This window comes from Molothrus ater, chromosome 1 (genome assembly GCF_012460135.2).
Source record: "Molothrus ater isolate BHLD 08-10-18 breed brown headed cowbird chromosome 1, BPBGC_Mater_1.1, whole genome shotgun sequence".
NCBI classification, from domain to species: domain Eukaryota; kingdom Metazoa; phylum Chordata; class Aves; order Passeriformes; family Icteridae; genus Molothrus; species Molothrus ater.
The window spans coordinates 62,320,861-62,340,931 of record NC_050478.2 but is presented as its reverse complement, the minus strand read 5'-3'; the positions used below and the strand labels follow the sequence as shown (position 1 = coordinate 62,340,931).

General features: G+C 44.9%; 1 protein-coding gene across 2 annotated transcripts; it reads left to right on the top strand.

The window, feature by feature from the left end:
- The first annotated feature begins 16,136 nt into the window (after positions 1 to 16,136).
- On the top strand, positions 16,137 to 19,398 carry ID4 (inhibitor of DNA binding 4). 2 transcript variants are annotated; one of them, XM_036378711.1, is made up of 3 exons: positions 16,137 to 16,830; positions 17,485 to 17,543; positions 17,954 to 19,398. In XM_036378711.1, the coding sequence occupies exon 1, from the start codon at positions 16,433 to 16,435 to the stop codon at positions 16,808 to 16,810; it is 378 nt and encodes a 125-aa protein (XP_036234604.1). In that variant the 5' UTR covers positions 16,137 to 16,432; the 3' UTR covers positions 16,811 to 16,830; positions 17,485 to 17,543; positions 17,954 to 19,398. The 2 variants fall into 2 exon arrangements, with proteins under 2 accessions (XP_036234604.1, XP_036234602.1); XM_036378709.1 differs by having other exon boundaries at positions 16,137 to 16,837.
- Positions 19,399 to 20,071: the final 673 nt, after the last annotated feature.

The following is a 20,071-nucleotide window of genomic DNA, read 5'->3' as shown; positions in this document are numbered from 1 at the left end:
CCAGAGGGAACCTTCAGCTGCTAATGCTTCCATGCTTCCATTGTTGATACCCTGGATGGAATTCTGTTGCTAGGGGAACCTCCAGCTGGTTGTACTCCACAGGTAAAGGGCCCACACAGCTATCCAGTGCTGTGCCAGCTGGATAGGATGAATGTCAGGAGTGGTAAAACATAAAAAGATGGAGCAGAAGAAACTTGGCTCTTTCTCTGAGGATCCCTATGAATATCAGTAGCCATTTTCCATAATTTCAATGGAAATTTACATGGACTACTACTAGCTTTGACTATATTTGCAGGGTTGTTCATCAAGTGGGGGAACAGAGGCCACTGTGAACCCCGTAGGAAGTACAGTAGGAAGGACACAAAAAGAGAACTCTATAGCCATGATGCATCATTTCAACCTGCTGAAACTAACATACCAGCTTTAGTTAGGTGGACAGGCCACCTTATTGAAAAGGAATATTAAAATTTCGTTCAATAAACAGGCTGGAATTTCAAGGTCAGAGTTCAAATCTTAGTTTCCTGTTGCTATCCATTCCAGAGAAGTGTAGTTGATTTTTTGGAGTAATTGGATTTTTTTTCCACAAATTAATCTTAGTCATACTGTAATTAATAATACTAATAATTAATAAAATAAATACGTAATTATAGTATTCAAATTTGAGGGAGTTTAATACTTTATGTATCCATACATGCCCACACCACACAAAAAACATTTTTTAATTCAGTTAACGCAGTTCATAAAGTTAATATGAGCCCTCTCGTGGCCAGGCCCACTTATTGTGTGATTCTAGGGATGCAATGACATGTAATGGAAATGTGCTGTTTTTCATTTCTTATCCCAGTTTAAAGCCTGAAATAAACCTCTTTCAAAAATAAAGAGAAATCTAAAATTGTTCCTATTTCACAGATTCTCTCCAGCAATATCTTTTCTCTAAGACCACCTCACAAAACTTCACACAGACCATGTGAAGTCACACCTGACAGTTCTATGCTTGTTGCACCTCATACAATTGTCCCAAATCACTAACAGCATATCTGACAAACTTTTGTATCCTGAAAAATCTGAAGAAAATATATTTTAAATAAATCACAGTAAGACTCTGCACTGACACTATTGTGTCTTCCATGAGAAAGACAGATCCCACACTCTATAGGTGACCTGGATCTCCAAGAGGCTCACACTGGGTTCTTGGAATTTGTCAGTCAGCCTGTCATGGGAAGCCCAGCTGAGTCCTCAACTCATCTTCCTTCACAGAGTTGTGTTCTCTCTGTGAACACTCCACTAAAGAGTCTTCCTCTGTGCTATAGCTCATAGCACAGGCTGCCTGAAAATACATGCTTTACATTCTTTTTATCATTCCTTCTACCTTCTTGAATGGGCATAAAGGGTTTGTGATAATCTAACGCCACAAAAACCAATAATAACTTTGGACTTACTGGCACCCTAACACCCTTTGGCTTCTAAGCAAAAATTGAGAGAAAAAATGGTTCAGAATAAGACAGTATGTTTGAATACATTCCAGTTATCAGAAGCAAGAGTCATGAGGCCCCACTAATACAAAAAAAACTCTGAAGGCAAAGAGAAATTTCTAGCTTAGATATCTGTCACTGATATACCAAGGTAATAATTTTGCAGTACTGACGAGGAAAGTGTGTCAAAAACTGTTTATGAATCAATAAAAACTCAATAAACAGTTCCTAGCACATGAAAAAAAAAATCAATATAATGATTTCTTTTATTTTTATGCTAAGGGATTCTTTCCTTCTTGGATAAAGCACTTTCTATACAGTCAGCTGAACACTATGTTTCCCATATTTCCTTATCGAGTCACTGCCACCATCACAATATATGTCTAGCCCTGTTTTGGAAACTGGGAATTGTCTGTTTGTATTTCAAATGTATGAGGAAGGATAAAAAGCTTTGAACATGTCTCAGGCATGTTGGCCCACACTACTTCACCAAAAGAAGTCCTCCAAGTTCAAAAGTGTCTGCCAAGGCTGCATACATGACATTTGCTGTTTCAGGTCCTATGGGAGAGTGAAGATAAGATCCTTACGGGTAAGGAATAATATTAGACAATCTCTAGCCAAAGATTTCAGAGAATGCTTTAGCCTTTACTTTTTGGAAGTACTGAAAATGGCCCTGATCCAGTAAAGCTCTAAAGAACATAATTTAAGCGCTTTGCTAGATTAGAACTGTAGCATGCAATGGAAGAGAACACAAATATCTGACTATTACAAACACTGAAAAAGGGAACATACAAGCACAGTTGAAGTTTACTGCTACAGTGACTTTTTCCTATGGCAAATCCCATGTTCCTATGGATCTGCTCCCTTTCCCATAAGAAAAATTAATGGCAAACTGCCAGGGTATGGACCTAGTCTTTAACATAATCCCCCTGTGCTACTGAGTCTCTCTCTACACATTTTCTTCTTAATGCTTTTAGTGATATTCTGTGCCCAATCATATTTTGCCTTATGCATCTACACATACAACACCAGATAAAGTTAATCTGCAGATATGCCACAGGTGACGAGCTGTAGATCAGGAATGCTGAAGCAACAGAGACACCAGGATGAGCTCTGTGCAAAGCCAATTCAGGTCTGATTGAGTTCATTAGCTAAGGCTGCAGCCCAGACCATGGCAAGATTCACATCCATACAAGTACTTTCATGTATCACAGAATATGAATGCATCTTGTAGATCTTGCCCAATTATCCCTATGCTGTGCTCCCAGGAGAGTTAGGTAGCAAAGTCCAGATGGATTTGAGAGGCTTTGGGATGGAGTTAGGGCTATTAACCCCAGACTGAACTCAGTCTGGGCTTTGGTGGGCACGGCACAAACCCAGCCCGGATGCAGGACTGCTGCTGAGCCCATCTCTGTGCACTGTGAAGCAGAGCACACAGGCTCTGTCCTCAGGCTGACTCAGTACCTCCTGCTCAGCACCAGGCAGCATCAGCCTCTGTCTGGACACCTGCTGCGCTGGGCTCCTCAGCACTCCTGATAACAGGAGCGCAGCATGCACACACCCAAACAGGCATGGATCTGGTTCAGCAAGGCTTAACACATCATTTCCGTAGGGGTGGAATGCTGCTGGAGTGTGTCCAGGTGCACACACAGTGCTAGGTGTTCAGAGCCACTCTGGGTCCTGAGGAACTGCTGATCAGACACGCTGGCAACAGAGTCCTTAGCTCGCATCAGAGTTTCCGCAGGGCTCCCCTCCCCAGCATCACTTAGAGGAGTTTGCCCTGCCTCCTTTGTACAACACCCAGCTTTTCCATCTGTCCTGAATCTAAGTGCAGCTCTCCAGGAAAACACATTACAGAAAGGTAGGATGCAAACACGTGAAGGACTGAACCTGAGACACAACAGCATCACAATACTGATGCAAAAGAAACCCCCAAACCAGCGTAAGTTATCCACATAAATCAGAATGGAGACGCAGTGATTGCATTATACAGAGACCATCTTTATAACAAGATGCCAGCATACCAGCCTGGCTCTTTTGCATCTAAAGCTTTTGGTTACAATGAGTTATAATTCGTTATAACAATGGTAATAAATTAAAAGCACAAAGGGGCAATTACAATCACATTAAAACATTCTGTAATTTTGGAAAATTAATGTTTCACTAAGCCTTCATTTTTACAGATAAATTGAGTCAGAACTGTGCTGTTCCTACACTGTGCTAACTAGTATCAATGTTAAGCTTTTTGGAACCATATGGAAAGCTATCAATTTTTTCTTAAGTAGGATTCTCATCGCTTTGTTTAATATCACTACAAATTACACAGGCTAATATTTACAGATGGTTTCCTGTAGGAACTGTGAATCAACAAACTCCAAGGCAATAGGTAGTAACTATTCATTCTCAAAGGAAGTAGTGTGAGCTACCTGCCAGAGAGTTGTATAGAAAACCTGGGAAGCTCTCTCACTTCCAATCCTTCGTTTGACTCAGGGCCCCTTTGGGACTTTGGAAAGTCACATGGGGCAAATCTGCAGCAGTATCAAACTGTAGCATGAGAAGTTCCTGAGTCAAGTTTAAAAAAAAAAAGTATAGCTATATAAAATCACATTAGTAGCTTCAAAAGTCACAAATTTAACGTTCCTCTGTAGGTTTGTTTTATTTGTCTCCTGATGCTTCTGCTGCAACTTTTAGTGAACTCAGACTTCAAAAATTTTCTTAGTGAACACAAAGCATAGAAGCATATCTATTAAGTCAATAAAACAAGGTATTTGCAAAGTTTGACATTGGCCCTAGCTCTTTCACAGAGATATCGAGCATTTTAAGTTTTTCAGGCGAGCTGAGAAAGACTGCAGCATTTAAGCTTTCAAAACACTCTATCAAGATTTTCACGTACTGGACCACAATACTGGGGTAAAAAATGTTTCACGCTTGGGCAGCTAAAGAGAAAACATTTTCCAGAAGTACTCAGCACACGGCAGTCCCGTTTCCATGCAATCCTTCTCCCACCGTCTCAAAAACTGGATCACACAATTCCAGGCTTGTGGAGAGGAGCGTCAGAACGAAAAATCGGACCAGAAGTCCGCATGGGACGGGTTGTAGGAATCTATTTTCTTCAGCTGTGGGGGGGGAAAAGGAAAGCACCTAGGGAGAATACAGTAGAAATCAGCAAAACCAGTAATTATATATATATATATATTTGTGTGTGTGTATATTTGTGTATGCATGTACGTGTGTATATATATAAAATGTATATTGTATATGTATACATGTATATATGTGTATATATTTATGCATATGTATATGTATACGTATATGTATGTACGTATGTATGTAGGTATGTATGTATATGGTGAATGTGGAATTTTTTAGACCACCCAAGCTTCCCGAGACCCGGGGGTGCCTCTGGTGCCGCAGCATTCCCCATCGCGTAGGGCACGGGTAAAATACCTGCGAGGGGAGTTGGCGGGGGTGTACAGGGCTGCCCGGGAAGGGGACGGGAAGAGCGGGGACGCGCGGCGCGGCGGGGACGCGCCGGGCGCGCTCCCGGGGCCGGGCGGGCGGGCAGCTGGAAGTCATTGCCCGCGGATCGGCGTCCGCGTTGCCGCGGCGACCGCCCCGGCGGCGCCAGCCGGGCCGCAGTGTGAATGGGTGATGTCACGGGCCCGGCGCCGGCCAGTCTGGGCCGTCCGGGCCAAGGCAGCGGCCGGGGAGGGGCGGAGGGAGCCGGGGGCTGGGAGCGGGAGCGCCGGGAGTCGCCCCCCCCCCCGAGCCCGCAGCGCCCTGCGCCGCTTCCACGCGTGGGGCGGGAGCTCTGCCGCATCCCCGCGGGTGTTCCCGCCGCTTCCCCGGGCCGCTCCCGCTGGTCCCCCGCTGGCCGTGGGGGCCGGGTGTTGCGCTCGGTCCTTGCCAGCTCCCCATTGTTTGAATGGAGATGTCTCTGTTTCCATCCTCAATTCATTTGCAGGCACTTTAGAAAAGTTCTTTCCTGCAGGAATGAGGGGCTTTTCACTGCGCTCTCGCAAGGTTTACAATCCCTGCCAACGCTCACAAACTCGCCACATTCAGCCTCGAAGTTTCCCACTGCTTTCAGCAGCAAGATTCCCACACTGCAGAATACCCGATTATATTGATAATTTGGCCCGTTTCAATAAAATAGCCCCTCAAATTTGCAGTGGAAGTTTATTTCACGTGTGAAATTCTTCATTACTTTCTTACTGCAGTTCTTCACGAGAGGATATGTTCTTAATGGCGTGTCTTAGGCCCACGGTGGGAAAATACGATTGTTCCTTAATGTAAGTTGTTTACATAGATCTGCTCTTTACATTAGTTTCAGAGAGTTCAGGACAAAGACTCCTCAGCAAAAGCCAGCGTAGCTCTTTTTGTGACACAGCAGGAGATGCAGGTTGGGTTTAAACATAAATTTCTCTCCTTAGAGACATTAAACTATTGCAGAGTGCAGGTTTGTTTTTTTTTTTTTCAGGGAATGGAATGGCCCCTCGACCATCAGTCTGAAACTACAGCTCCTCCATATTTTACCTAGTCTTCATCACACAGCACCTCTAGCTGTGGGCCTCAGAGCCCGCATGCATAGGAGCTGTCCCAGGCTGTGCAGAAGGAGATGTGACATCAGGTACCCCTATCAGTACAATCTTAGAGCAACTCAAGTTACAGCTTTGTGTTTTGCTTCGCTTGGCTTTTACTGAGGAGCCGTTTGAGGCCAGGCAGGTGGGACGCTTGCAATGCTTTTCGTTGAAATTCTGCTTGTTTTAATTCTCCCATTAATAAACTGGTTTCTGCATAAGTTCTGACAGAACAAAAGGAGGTTGACTCCAAACCTTTAGGAATTATAACAACCGTTTGCAGCCATACAGAAGCCTCGAAAGGCAGCAGAAACCGTAGCTTAAATGTCACCTGTCAGCTTGCAGACCCTTTATCTGAACCTTGTCGCAGCAAAGGCTCAGCCACCCGAAGGAGCGAGAGTGGCGGCAGCAGAGGGGACACTGGGAGCGGCAGCGTCTCCACAGGCCAGCAGGGAGGATGGGGAGGGGACCCGTGTGCCCCACCAGCAGCTCAGTCCTCACAGTGACAATGGATTTTTACACCGATTCAAGCAGCACATTCGGTCTGCAGGCGAGGTGAAAGCTGATGCCCTGCAAAGTCAGGATGCAAAGGGACCTTGCAGTCAGTGCAGCATATCAGGACCAATGGCTTCATTCACGGGTGTGCAGCTGGGCATTGGGACAGGCAGGTACGAAGGACTCATGTGCAAACACCAGTTTATCAGAGGTTACTCAGTGCACACACATTGCAGGGTCAAACACTCGTCTTTAGTTTGCTGGACACCTTGAAAATTGGTGGGTGGCAAGTAAGCTGAGTTTATGTAAATATGATTTTAGTGTGAGGCTCAAGTTAATTCTTTCTGATTTTAACTGCTTGATATGATATTTAAATCTTAAATGACCAGTAACCTTCAAAATCTTATTGGGATTTTAACGCTGAATGTTTTTGATGACTGCTTAAGGGAAATTAATCTGACGACAATCATTGACAGTCAGCCATTTCCATCAGGTAACTTTGCAGTAAAGGAAAAAAATTCCAGCTGGTGGGGGAAGGGAGAGAGTGTCCTGAGAAACTCACTCCTGTGCTCCCATTGATCATCACCTGCACCGGACTTCATACAGCAGTTTAATCCTATTCTCTCCCTGAAAGGTTTCAAGCCTCTGCAAGATTCTGACTGCTAGGGAACAAAGACTGGTATGTGGTTCCCTCAGAGGTCAGTCATTAACCTGCCCCAACAACAGTTTTAGGAAGATCAAGGCAATGAAGAAAAACTAAGAAAAAGCACTTTCACTTTGGAATGAATTGTTCAAAATGCCCTTATGCATTCGGTTTTATTCCCTTTCAACTCCACAGTTCTTAGTTCCTGCACGTATTTATTTCTCATCAGGAATAATGGCAAGATTTGCTCTCCCAGAGATTTGACCTTAAGTTTATTTTAGCCCCAACACTATAGATCATTCTATCAATTATGAATGTACCCATGTGTACAGAGGAACTGGTAAGCCAGCTCAGTAATGCTACCTTGTTCTGAAGACTTACCTTATAAATAAATTAGGGACATATCTTTATGAAATACCAGAAATAAATAGAAGATAAAGAAAATGAGAAAAGAAAAGAAAAAAGAAAAGAAAAGAAAAAAGAAAAGAAAAGAAAAGAAAAGAAAAGAAAAGAAAAGAAAAGAAAAGAAAAGAAAAGAAAAGAAAAGAAAAGAGAAAAGGAGATGGAAGAAAACCAAAATCTAAAAAGCCACATTTTTCTAAAGATAGGACTGAAGCTAATATCAAAATTGGTTTGTCTGTGATTTTTATTTTCTGTGCCTGCATGTCTGTATGTGAGACAATATACTGGACTTGCAGTAGCCAGACTCTCCGTGAGACATTTATTTCCATAAGTTATTGATGACCCTTTACCTCACAAGTGACAGGCCAAAGTAGAGCCACGAGCAACTTCTGAGAGGTCATCAATAACAACTGAAAATAAATGTTTTATCCAGTCCCAGCCCATTGTGTGTCCTCTTTATGCAATGCCAGTTAAGTTTCATTTGGTGTAGTTTTCTGTGGGTTGTAACTACCTCAGCTCCTGTCTGAAGCAATGTGGAAGGAGGGACACACACACACACACACACACACACACACATACACACATCCCCATTTGCTTGCTCACATGCTTGGTGGAGTACCTTTTGTGAGATGCAGAGGTAAAAGCAAGCATCTCTCAACACATGAGGATGAAACAGTACCCTAAAGAGTGAAAGGAGAGACTGCCACCTTACTAAAACATTAAACACCATAGAGGATCCTGATGCTGCAAGTGCAAGACAGTCCAGGAGAAAGAAGATACAGAGGGGACAAAAAAAAGAAGCTGAGATGCAAGGTTGTAAATAAATCATACCTCATGCTAATATTACAAATACAGAATATTCTATTAATGTATTTCTAATAATAATTCATACCATACTGCAAGAAAGACTGATGTATTGTGTGTGTTGTCCCTGAGGGCAAAAGAAAACTCTTTTTGTCTATAAGGAATGTCTTACTCCCAGTGGAAAAAGACAGCAATGGACATGGGGTACAACGCCATGGGGACATAAAATGTACTTTGAATAATCATCATCACTTACCAAAATGTCTTTTAATTAAACATTTGTGCTTAACATTTCCATTTTTCTTACTCTTTTGCGTATGCATTTTCACGTTTTACAAAATATCATTTTGAGAGCCAGTCCTCAGGCGCTCAGTGTTCAGCAATTATTTCAAGAGGCTGGTCTGAAATAAGCTAATGACTTTGCATCCAGTTTTGAAACTTCTGCTCACTTGAGCAGTCCCGATATCCATATCCTAACTCAGGCAAATAAGCTCATTAGCTTCAAGAAAAACTTTCTATATAAGCAAGGATTTGTGCTGCTTTTCAAGTCAATTTCTCCATTGAGGTAAATTAAGAGATTTGCTTGAATAAAATTTTATCAGTTCTTTAAAGTGTTGAAAGAGCACGTTAGTGGAGCAAAAATTACCAAAATAAATGTCATTAACACTTCAAGATAAATATGTAGAAACATGCTGGTATCGAGGACAACTTGAAATAGTTACTTAGCATAAGCTGTGTGATTACCCAAAATATTCTCATATATGCACATCATTTAGCTTAAAGAAAACAAAGTGAAACTATAAGAAATTTGCATGCTGAAGCATCTTGAACAGCAATTTTGAATATGTCTTTAAAATAATTTTGCTTAGTTTGTCCTCTGTACAAGAAGCAAAACCATGAAGAATTACTATACAATTACTCCTAAATGGAAAATAGCATTCATTCCCATTTCTTCTAAGAGAAAATTAGTAAGTCATAGAATATATTTAACTGTGAAGAATTGCACTTCATGGATCACTGTCCAATATTCTCCCTACATCCATCTTTCTTTTTCCTGCATCTCCAGCCATTTGCAGTCTGCAATGTATATCTTGATTTAAATTCACAGTGCTACACAGTGGTTTTCGTTTGACAATCCTGTTGTCCTAATAAATATATAAGGTCACTTTAACATATACTATTGATGAGATTAAACTCATGATGTTACCCTGTCTGCCTCTAAAGGAGTCATTACCTGTCGATGGTTTTTTCATGGTCTCTAAACATGAAATCCTGCAAAGAGCAGTTTCTGTCAACAAAAGCTGAGGTCTCTTGTTTTCTTAAGTGACGACTTTCTCAGAAGCCATGCAGGCTACAAAGAATGATCACAGAAAGCAGCCTGCTACAAATTAATGCAAAACTCACCTTTTGAGCAGATTGCTTTTTTCAAACACACACAAGTGCATAAGAAAATTAAACTGGTGCTATCATCCTATAACTAATTTCCTGCTATTCTAGCATTTCGTCTGCAAGATGAAATAAAAGAATGAGGAAGAGTCTTTGTTACTAAGGCCTTGGTAGAGCCTCACGTGTTATGGCAACAGGAACTCTATAGTGGGTAAATAAATGGATAATAAGATCACAAAGATTTCAGCAGGTATGGGAAGTACATGGTGTGGCTCATAAATAGCTGCAGTCAGGGGATTTGAAGATGCATTGAAAAGCTTCTCCTCCACAAACACAACCACCAGACTTGAATTTCTAGTCCTTTCTAACTTCCGTTCCCAGTGGTGTCACCAATTTGACTTGAACCAAATCCAGGAAACACCATTTTCTATAGTGCCTACATATTTGCCAGGCTGTCACTAGCATGAAACAAAATGCAGAACTGGAAATGAGTATTTGGCAAGCAGGTTATGTCTGAAGGTGACACTGGCCCATAGAAGTACTTTGAGAGCAAACTGACTGCAGTCACAGAACACATCAATGCATTTACATCCACACAGAGGAAGCAAAGTTCTCTCCATCTACCTTGGATGTCCTTGCACTCTGGGAAAGGTTGTCTTCATGGTCAGGGAAAAAGAGGTGATTTCTTCTTTAAATTTTAAAATTTAAAACATTTATTTTAAAGATAAAAAAACAAAACCTCTGAGGATTTTGAAGAATTCCTTAAAACACTCACGGAGAACAAATAATGAGCATGTTAGTATTAGCTTTCAAAATGTAAAATGTTGTATTAGTGCAAAATATTGCTATTGAGGGTTTTCTTGTGGCATGAACTTAGACTGCTTTTGCTGATGAAGCTCTTCAGGTCCCCTGAAAATAAATACCAATATCATTGGTGTAATGCTAACATATGCAGATGAGCATGTACACATCTAGATACTTATTTAATTTAGGTCGATTTGCCCATTATCCCTGTAGGCTGCATTATTTGTGTGATTATAGACCTCTTAATGTAAACTCATAACAAACACAAAAATAGCATGAGGTGGTATCATACCATTGGTTTTCAGGCAGATTGGCTGAGGATTTCTGTCTACAAACAAAAGGTATGACATTGCACATAAATCTGATCTAAATCTACACAAAATAAAATTAAAGTTAAGACTCTAAATTCAATCTGTTACTATGTAACTCAGTTTAATGGAGTGTTCCTCAGGAAGCTGCTCCAAATACTCCTGAATTATTTTCCCCTTCCCCAGAATAAGCATCTTGATTGCTTATATTTGGACCACACTGCAGAAGGTTGTCAACCTGAGTTATCTTTCTTGCCACAAGCTTGCTTTAGTCAATGCAGAAATCTGACATTACCTAACAAACCCAGTGTTTCTGGTCACCTGAACAAAGCAACCTTCTTAAATGACATTAGCCTTCAGCTGACATACAACCACCAGCAAATGCCAGGGCACCTGTCAGTGACATACCAATGTTTTATGCTGCTGCAGACTCTCAAAGGGACAAGGTGGCTTTGAACAAATTCCCACAACACAGCCATGCTGGAGACAGCCCAGCAAAAAACCCTTGTAGACATGAAGCTCATCACAGTATTTCTTTGGTTCTCTCCACTAACTGAGGTAAAATATTTTCTTATGCATTTATTTCCACATTCGTGTAAAAACATGCGTACTTGACCATCAAGCCATGGAGAGGGGCTTTTTAAATTCTGTTCCTCATCTCTCTGTAATGTCTGTTTTTATGTGACTTGTAGCATACAAACCTGAAGGGAAGAATGAAGTAGTGGGCAAGAGTATGCTCCAGTCATAAGAAGGGTGCTCTAACCTGGGGAACTACATGAACATGCAAGAAAAAGAAACCAATTCTCTTTTGTCTGTGAATAGCTATTGTGAGCAATCAACAACCATTTTTCTTTTTATTTTATATTAAACTTCATGCAAGGGGGCACTGAGAAATTGAAGGTCTTGAGAATCTTTTAGGTTTTCTTATTGAGAAGAAATTTCTGCAATGAACACAACCAGAAAATGAGAAACTCCGCCCCCCCCCCCCCGCCGTTTAGTAAAGTGTATGAGTTGTATTTAAAATCTGAGTTTGAGGAATATAAGGACAACAGTACTGAAGATGGCTGGTGTTATTTGGGGAAAAGGCTTTGTTAAGTGAAGTTCTGGTGATCAAGAGCTTTGGTGATGAATTATTTGTGGTGAGGAGTGGTACCAGAAGGCGGATGGATTTCTGTCCACCGGTACACTCTGCAGAGTGAGGTGACTTCTCTGTACTCCCTGAATGCCCAATGGATCTTCCCTGACCTATTTGGAGGATCCATGGGGCATCACTGCAAAGGAGCCTGCAGTCTCACCTCCAATCTGTTGCCCAAAGGGACACACAGACATGTAGGAATAATAATCCAGTAAAAGATTTACACAGTCTTTCCTCCATCTCACTCCCCCGCCCAATTTTTCATTTCATATCACTATCCCCTGTTGCCAAGAGGAGTTTATCTATGGTGTTGGATAAGGGAGCACTAAACACATTATACTGCTATTTTAAATGACATCACAACTAACTAGATATTTTAATTGAAGGTAAATAACCAACATTATTGCCTTTTGAATGATAGCAATAGCTGAGAGTAATGGCACCACTGAGGAATCAATTGCTATTTCCCTCATAAACCATAAACCATTCAGAGATTTATAATGCTTTTTTAATGATCAGCCCTTCTAGGTGTTGAGCAGCTCCTCCAAGATCCTGAGTTTCTGGCTGCTTGCTGAAGTCACCAGGAATGGGGAGCAGGGGGTCTCAGTATCTCATGTATCTTTATGCCCACCAGGATGGAACTTGTCACACCAGTTACCAGCCTCCAGCAAAGGAAAGCTTGGGGTTTTACTGCACTGCTCTGACACTGTGTGCCCCAAGCTTAAAAACGAGGACACTTGACTGAACCACTGTTTCATAACCTGCTTAAGAATAAAAATGCATTCAGCATTTGTGTGCATTTCATGCCCTCTTAAGGTAGGTATAGCAAGTAACCTTGTGTAAGTAACCACGCTTATTGCTTGCTTCCCTTTGCATACCTTAATGTGTTCCCTTCAAATTTTATCTGTCCAGAGACTGTTTTAACTAATGTGTTGGTCCAGTGGCATCATATCATGCACAAACATCTGTGGATCCAGAGTGCTGTCAGAGGAAATGCCACACATTCTGTGCTTGGGTGGACTGTCCCCCTTCCCTGGTGCCATGACTCAAGAAAGAGCATCAATGTCTCAGGTTTATTTTTTCACCTGGAGTCAATGGCATGTTCATATACTCATACTTGTGCTGACAAATTCAGAATACATTATTCATTCTTGTTAAATTCAATGGGATTATCCTCATGACACAAGGGCATACAAGGCCAGTCATTACATTTTCATTTTCAACTTGTTTTACTTTGGGTTTGAATCAAAAGTGACTTTTCTAATCTTCAGAGAACACCTATCATGTGGTCTGAACTCATTGATTCTCTTTTAATAGACCAAACTGGTCCAATCAAGCATTATTAAGGATCTTGGGCTAATATTGCAAGAGTTTCTTACAATGGAAATGAATCTTGACTCTGGATGTCGGAAGAGAGCACAGAAAAACCCAGCCAAGACAGATAAACCCCTTCAGCCAGCCAGAAAGGGACCAGATGTTTAAAAATGCATAGAATTTATTTAAAAATCCAAACTTAGTCTGGTGAAAAACAGAAGTGTTAATCCCTATATACTCACGTCACGAAAAATATTGCTATTAGTAGGATAAAAGCATGAACAATAGCCACTGTTCCTCCTTTTTGTGTACAAGCCGCTTTAGGGATGAAGAGTTTTACTGTGCCCACCTAAATGGATAACATTCTGGGTTCTCCAATCTGTTTCTAAAGCAATTTACTCACCACATCCACCCTAAATTTTGAAAAAAGCAGCCAACCTAACCTGGTCCCACTAAAGTCAATGACAAAACCACCATTGACTTCAAGGAGAGCAAAAGCAGACCTGTTGTTGGCAGGGAATTGGTGTATATTGTTCAGCCAAGCATGTCGGACTAGCATGTATCAGCTTCATGAGTATCAAAGGGAGTTACTAGAGGAAAACCCTGAATATTTATAGGGTAGTTGAAGGGGAGGGCTGTTTTTGCCTCTCCCACAAATCTCTGCTGTGATGCATTAGCTACATGAACACACATAATCCTGTCACAACTTCAGCGCTTGCAGACCCTCAGATTTGCCTTTGTACCCTCTGCGGTGGAAGTAGCCTGATGGAAAAAGAGCTGGTGGGGCATTTCATGGTTCTTCATGAGTTTACAGAAATACTGAGTCATCTTCAGGAACCAGTGTGGTCTCAGTGGATTTGCTGCTCCAGGATGTGTGTTTGTGTGCATTTGTGTGCGTGCACAGAAATAATCTGTCCAAATTAACTTGGGAGGACTAGAGGGGAACCAGTTACATATTGGGGTTTCCCAGAGATTTCCAGTGAGATCAGAGAAGCTCCCAGAGGGGATTCAGTACAAACAGAACAGCCCAATATTACAGGGTATCTAGTTTCATGCCGATTTTAATTAAATGGCACCAGCAAGATTTGAGCCTGCATTTTCACCATAATTTACAATGGGTTTTTTTTTCTGAACAGCATATCAAATCTGTCCATATTGCCAGGACTCCAGAAACAGACAAAGTAACCATACACGCTTTAATGCCTGTGCCTGCAAGGAAACCCAAGGAGTTTCCCTGAATAAAACCAATGACTACAACAAAATACGGATCATGCAGCCTATAGGTAATGGAAATACACCTTCTCATCAAAACCTCCTGATGTAGCATACACCTAGACTGAGGTCTAGATTTACACCTCAGAGATTTACACTGCACAAGTGGATTTTAAGCTGAGAGGAGCCTAACTGCCATGGATGGCAGTAGCAGTGTGGGACAAAATAAGGAAAACAAGAGCGTGAGTATTTCTAAGCAGAGCTTCCAAACACGCGTCTTTAAGAGGTGAGAGAGAATGCAAGTGTGCTTCATTATACGCTTCAGATGATCCAGCCTCACCCCTCATTCAAGTTCTGGCTTTGACAGCTTCCCACTGTATCCTTTATATATCACCCGTTGTGACTAAGCTTGGAGGGGACATGTAATCATTAATCACCATTATGGATTCCTTCCCTTCTGGTAGGTTAGACATACAAGCTTAGGGGCAGATCTTTCAGCCTTTACTCCTTCCTTCAGCCCTTTGCCCCAGCGATCAGCCCTGCTTCACTCACGGACAGCTTGCAGTGCTGTAGGATCGGGCGCCAAGTTTCTTACACCGGCGTCCCATTCAAATACACAGAGGCTCTTAATCCTTAGCAGGAATTAACAGGAAGTTTCAACACTGCATTATTAAATTAAAAGGTTACAATATGCCACAAGATGACTTAAGCAGGACTCAGGAGTATATGTCTGTTAATTTTAATGCTCTGTCTTGAAGTACAGAACTCTGGACATTTCCAGCATCATATTTAAAACATGGTACATCTACTAATACGTGATCTGGTGCATTAATGGACCAAATTAAGTTACAGGTATGAATTTTACATAAAACGGATTAATATTATATGTCATGGAGGAATTTTAAATACTCCATCTCCATGCATTTTTAATAGTTATGTGCTCTAATTTAATGTTCCCTGGCTTTGCTTTGCTTTAAGTCCCTAAACCCTCCTCCTTCCTTCTCCCCCACAGTCCTCAAGTTTTGCTTGGGATTTTCCCTGCCTGTAAACCAGCGTCCCCAAGTCCCTCAAAAAAATGTGTAAAGCTGGAATAAGTCTCCTACACCGAGAGGATAAAAATGCGATTCACCACCGAGGAGATGCCAACCCTCCCGGGAAAGGGAACGGGGGAGGGATGGGAGGGCGGGTGCAGCCGCCTTGGTCCGGGTCGGGCGGCGGGGAGCGGCGCCGGTCGCGCGGGGCTGCGCTCCGGACCGCGGGGCCGGCGCCGGGATCCGCTGGGCGGCGGGTCCCGCCCGCATTCCCGCAGTCCTTCCTCCCCGGGACCGCCTCCTCCTCCTTCGCCGCCCCTCCTCCCCGGGGGGGTCGGCGCGCGCCGCCCGCCCCCCCGCAGCGCCGCCGCCCCCCTGCCCCGCCGCCATTGGCCGCCGCCGCGCTCCGGGGGGGCCGCCGCGCCCTGATTGGCTGCGCGCGGCCCCGCGGCGCCCCCCCGCTCCCGCGCCGCGATCGCCGGGCCCCGTCGCGGAGCCGCCCGCCCCGCCCGCGCCCCGCGCTATATAGGGGGCGGCGCGGCCAGCGGCGGCAGCAGAGGTGGTTGTGTTCGCGGCCGGGTGTTTGCAGAGCACGGGCTCTTCATTTTAGGAAAAATAATATTTTTTTCCGGAGCGGGCGGGTTCCCAGTGCCGCTCTTGGCGCGGCTCTGCGAGCGTCTCTGGTTACGTTCCCGGGGCGGCCGCTGTTAACGCCATCGAGGCGCTGCGGCCGCGCTCCGCTCCCGTTGCGGGCGGTGCGTGCGCGGCTTCCCGAGGTCGCAGCGGCGGCAGCAGCAGCAGGCGGCGGTGGTGGAGAGGGAGGTTTCCCTCCCTCCTTGCGGCACCATGAAAGCCGTGAGCCCCGTCCGGCACCCCAGTCGCAAGGCGCAGCCCGGCGTGGCGGGCGGCGGTGGGGGGCACCCGGCTCTGCGGTGCCTGGCCGAGCACAGCGGCTGCAAAGGGAGCCCGCCGTCGGGCGAGGAGCCGGCGGCGCTGTGCCTGCAGTGCGATATGAATGACTGTTACAGCCGGCTGAGGAAGCTGGTGCCCACCATCCCGCCCAACAAGAGGGTCAGCAAAGTGGAGATCCTACAGCACGTCATCGACTACATCCTCGACCTGCAGCTGGCTCTGGAGACGCACCCAGCGCTGCTCCGGCAGCAGCCGCCGCCGCCCGCTCTGCACCCAGGCAGCTGTCCCGCGGGCACCCCGAGACCCCGCTGACTGCCCTGAACACTGACCCGGTAAGAGGTGCGTGATACCCGAGCGCGGGGAGCGTGGTGCGGAGCAGAGCGGCGTGGCGCGGTGGTCGGCGCCGGCCGCCGTGGGAGCGCCCCGGTGATGTGCCGCCACTCTTGTACCCGTGGCTCTGCCGAGAAGCCGTGGCTCCCGGAGGGGACGGGGCGGACGGGCGCGGGAACGCCCCGGCGGTGCGCGGTGGGTGCCCGCAACCCCTCGGTGCGGGCAGGCAGCCGCACGGTGTGTGCCGTGTAATTACGGCCTCTCGAGGGAGTACCTGTAGCCGGCGTGTTCGCGCACACGAGAACAGGCGCGCTGTTCCTGCGCTTCCCAGCCTCCGCGCCGTGCAGCGAGCGTGAGGGGCTGTGGGGGCCGTGCACATGGAACGCAGCGTGCTTTGGAGGGGCGGGAATCGGGGAGCGACTCCCGGTACGGGACCCACGGTGGCAGCGCGGGAAGCGGGTGCCCCGGCATCCTGGGCTTGCCGCAGCGCTGCGGTGACCCCCTCGGCTCTGTATCCCTGGGGGCTTCCCTGAGCGCTCCCGACGAGGCTATGGCAGTGCCTGGGTGCGCGGAGGAGGAGGGCGTCTGGGCAGTGGGGGGTGTCTCCGTGTCGTTTCTCCCCAGTTGTTAATTTGCCGTGTTTGGTTGCTGCGCAGGCAGGCTCTGTTAACAAGCCGGGGGACAGCATCCTCTGCCGCTGACCGCCGCTCCCCAGGTGAGTGCCCGGGCGGGCGCGGGGCCGCGGGCGGGGGCAGCGCAGCGCCCGGGCTCGGTGGGGCCGCTCCGCATCCTGCGGGAAGGAAGCCTGCCGAGGGGGGACCAGAGCCTGGCGAGAAATACTTGCAGGCGGCTTTGGGGTTTTATTTTTAATTACGGGGTGGTTATTTTATTTTCCCTAACTACCGGGTGGTTGGGGTTTCCCCCCTCCCCCCGCGGAGCGCCTCTGGCTGCGGCGTGCAGCTGCGCATCCCTCCCTCCGCCTGGCCCAGCCTGGGAGCTGCGGTTGTTGTTTGACCTGGTTTGTTTTGGGTTGTTGATCAAGCATGTCTTGTGTTTTGTTGGTGGCGCCAGTCGGTCTGGAGCGGAGCGGTTCACACACCCCCTCTATTCATTCCTCTCCCACAGGTGTGCGGCGGCGCCGCGCCGCGCAGAGGCAACGCGGGGGGCGGGCGGCGGCGGGGGGGGCCCGGCCCTGCCCCGCCGCACCGGAGGAAGGAGCCATCCAACCCCCCGAGCAGTTCCCATGCTTCACCCCGGCAGAGCCAAGCCTTTTCACCATTTTGCACGTCCGTAGCGGTCCCCCCCTCCCCAGCTCCCCGTGTCCTTTTCCCCCCTTTCCCCCCTGGTTCCGTCTCTTCTCGTCGTTCCCGGCCAGCTGTGAGCGGCGGCGTGTCCCACGGTGGCAGCGGGAAAAGTTGCGACTCTGCCCCGGGATAGAGGACCGAGCCTAAACCAGACTTTAGAAACCTTGTAACTCTTAAGGGACCGAGCAGCCGAATCTTGAAGCTTTACTAATCTCCCAGAGCATTTGTAGATATATTTGACATCTATTGTTTAAAATAGATGGATTTTATTGGGGCCCAGGGAACTTTCTTATCCCTGCAGGAATGTTACATATTGTATAGACAAATGAGTGACATTTCATACTGTGTATATATAGAGATGTTCTATAAGTGTGAGAAAAGTATATGCTTTAATAGACTACTGTAATTATAAAATATTTTTAATTAAATATTTTTTTGTAAATATTATAACGGTGTGTATGTTTTTTTTAATCTGTGGGAGCTCAAGTACGGAGCTGCTAATATGGAAATATCTTAAATGTTTAGGACTTTTTTTGTCCCCAAATGTCCTATAGACTTGAGAGTTGCAGCTTTAGCTAGTGGTCCTGCATGATTGCATGAGGTGTCTAATTGCAAATAAACTTGTTTGGAGTCCATACAACGTGTTTTCCTCAATCTAGACTAAAAATGTTTGTAAGTGTATTATACATTTTGAGACTACACTTTTGTCATTTAGGCACAGGGATTTTCTGTGCGTTCTATAAAAGTAGCGGTAAGATGTGTTTTTTACTGAGACAAGAAAAATTCTATCTAGTTTTTTTGCATTACGAGGGCAATGCTTTAGATCTCTTATCAGTTTGGTTTGTTTTTTTAAATCTGCTCTTGAATTAGATCAAGAAATTTGTTCTGGAACTTTGTTAGCACCAAAAGGTTTTATCGCAAATTTGTGTTCCTACAGCTTATTAATTGCTTAAAAACTGAAAACTGTTCTCTGCTTGCAGCCAAAGGGCAAACCATTAACAAAAACAGTTGCTGTTTCCTTCGTCCAAAGAGTATTAATAGTGAACTGCAGAAGGGCACATGGGCTAAGTCTTTATGATCAGTCATGTAAATTCATCTGAAAATGAACTTAAGTAGACCAAAAATCGGATAACTGCGTCAAGATTATTTTTCTAGTGCAAAATTACTTACATTTCACTGCAGCTATGTTACAGTTAAAATCCTGTTTAATCTCTGTGATGTGTAACTACTACATGTGAACATTAAACTAGATTTACCTGTCTTTAACTGTGATTCTTCAGCTTATTTCTTCAATCCTCTGAATTTGCACATTCTCCTCACTATTTGTATGTAGCATTTGACGGGTGAATTATTTTCACGGCAAGCTCTTGTACAGTGAGGTCCTGTTGGCTGTAAACTTGTGTCCAGGCTCAGTGAAAGATCCTCATCTTGTGTGATCAGTAGCCTGCACAGTAGTGCAAGGGGATAGTCAGAGTGGGAGAATTAAGTAGGATTTAATTGGGTGCTTTGTAAATAGCTAGCCAACTGTGTGTGTAACATGGTCTGTTTGACTAAAAAAGAGGATTTGTTTCAGATTATACAAGTGTCAAAAGTACTATAACCCATGGGAGGACTTCTATTAAGTTAAATATTTATAAGGAAATTAACTATGGGAGCCATTAGATATAGACTACAGTGATAGTGTCAACAAGATGAACACTTTCTTTCTCAAAATAATTCCGTAAAGATCAAATCAAAAAGTGGCTTACACATCTGCAAACACAAGGCCTCCTGTCACTGCAAATACTTTAAAGGCACAGGCATTTTACAGCCTGAGCAGGGACTTAAGGGATGGGGAGTGGGTCCCTGCATTGTATTTCCCCAGCTCTGCCGGTGCACTTTTAGTCAATTTAATGAGCAAAATACACGTTCTTGTAAAATAAAGTCACAAACCTCTTAT

What these genes read in the sequence shown, in the direction of transcription:
- ID4 (XM_036378711.1), top strand. Translation starts at nt 16,433, where the DNA reads ATGAAAGCCGTGAGCCCCGTCCGGCACCCCAGTCGCAAGGCGCAGCCC.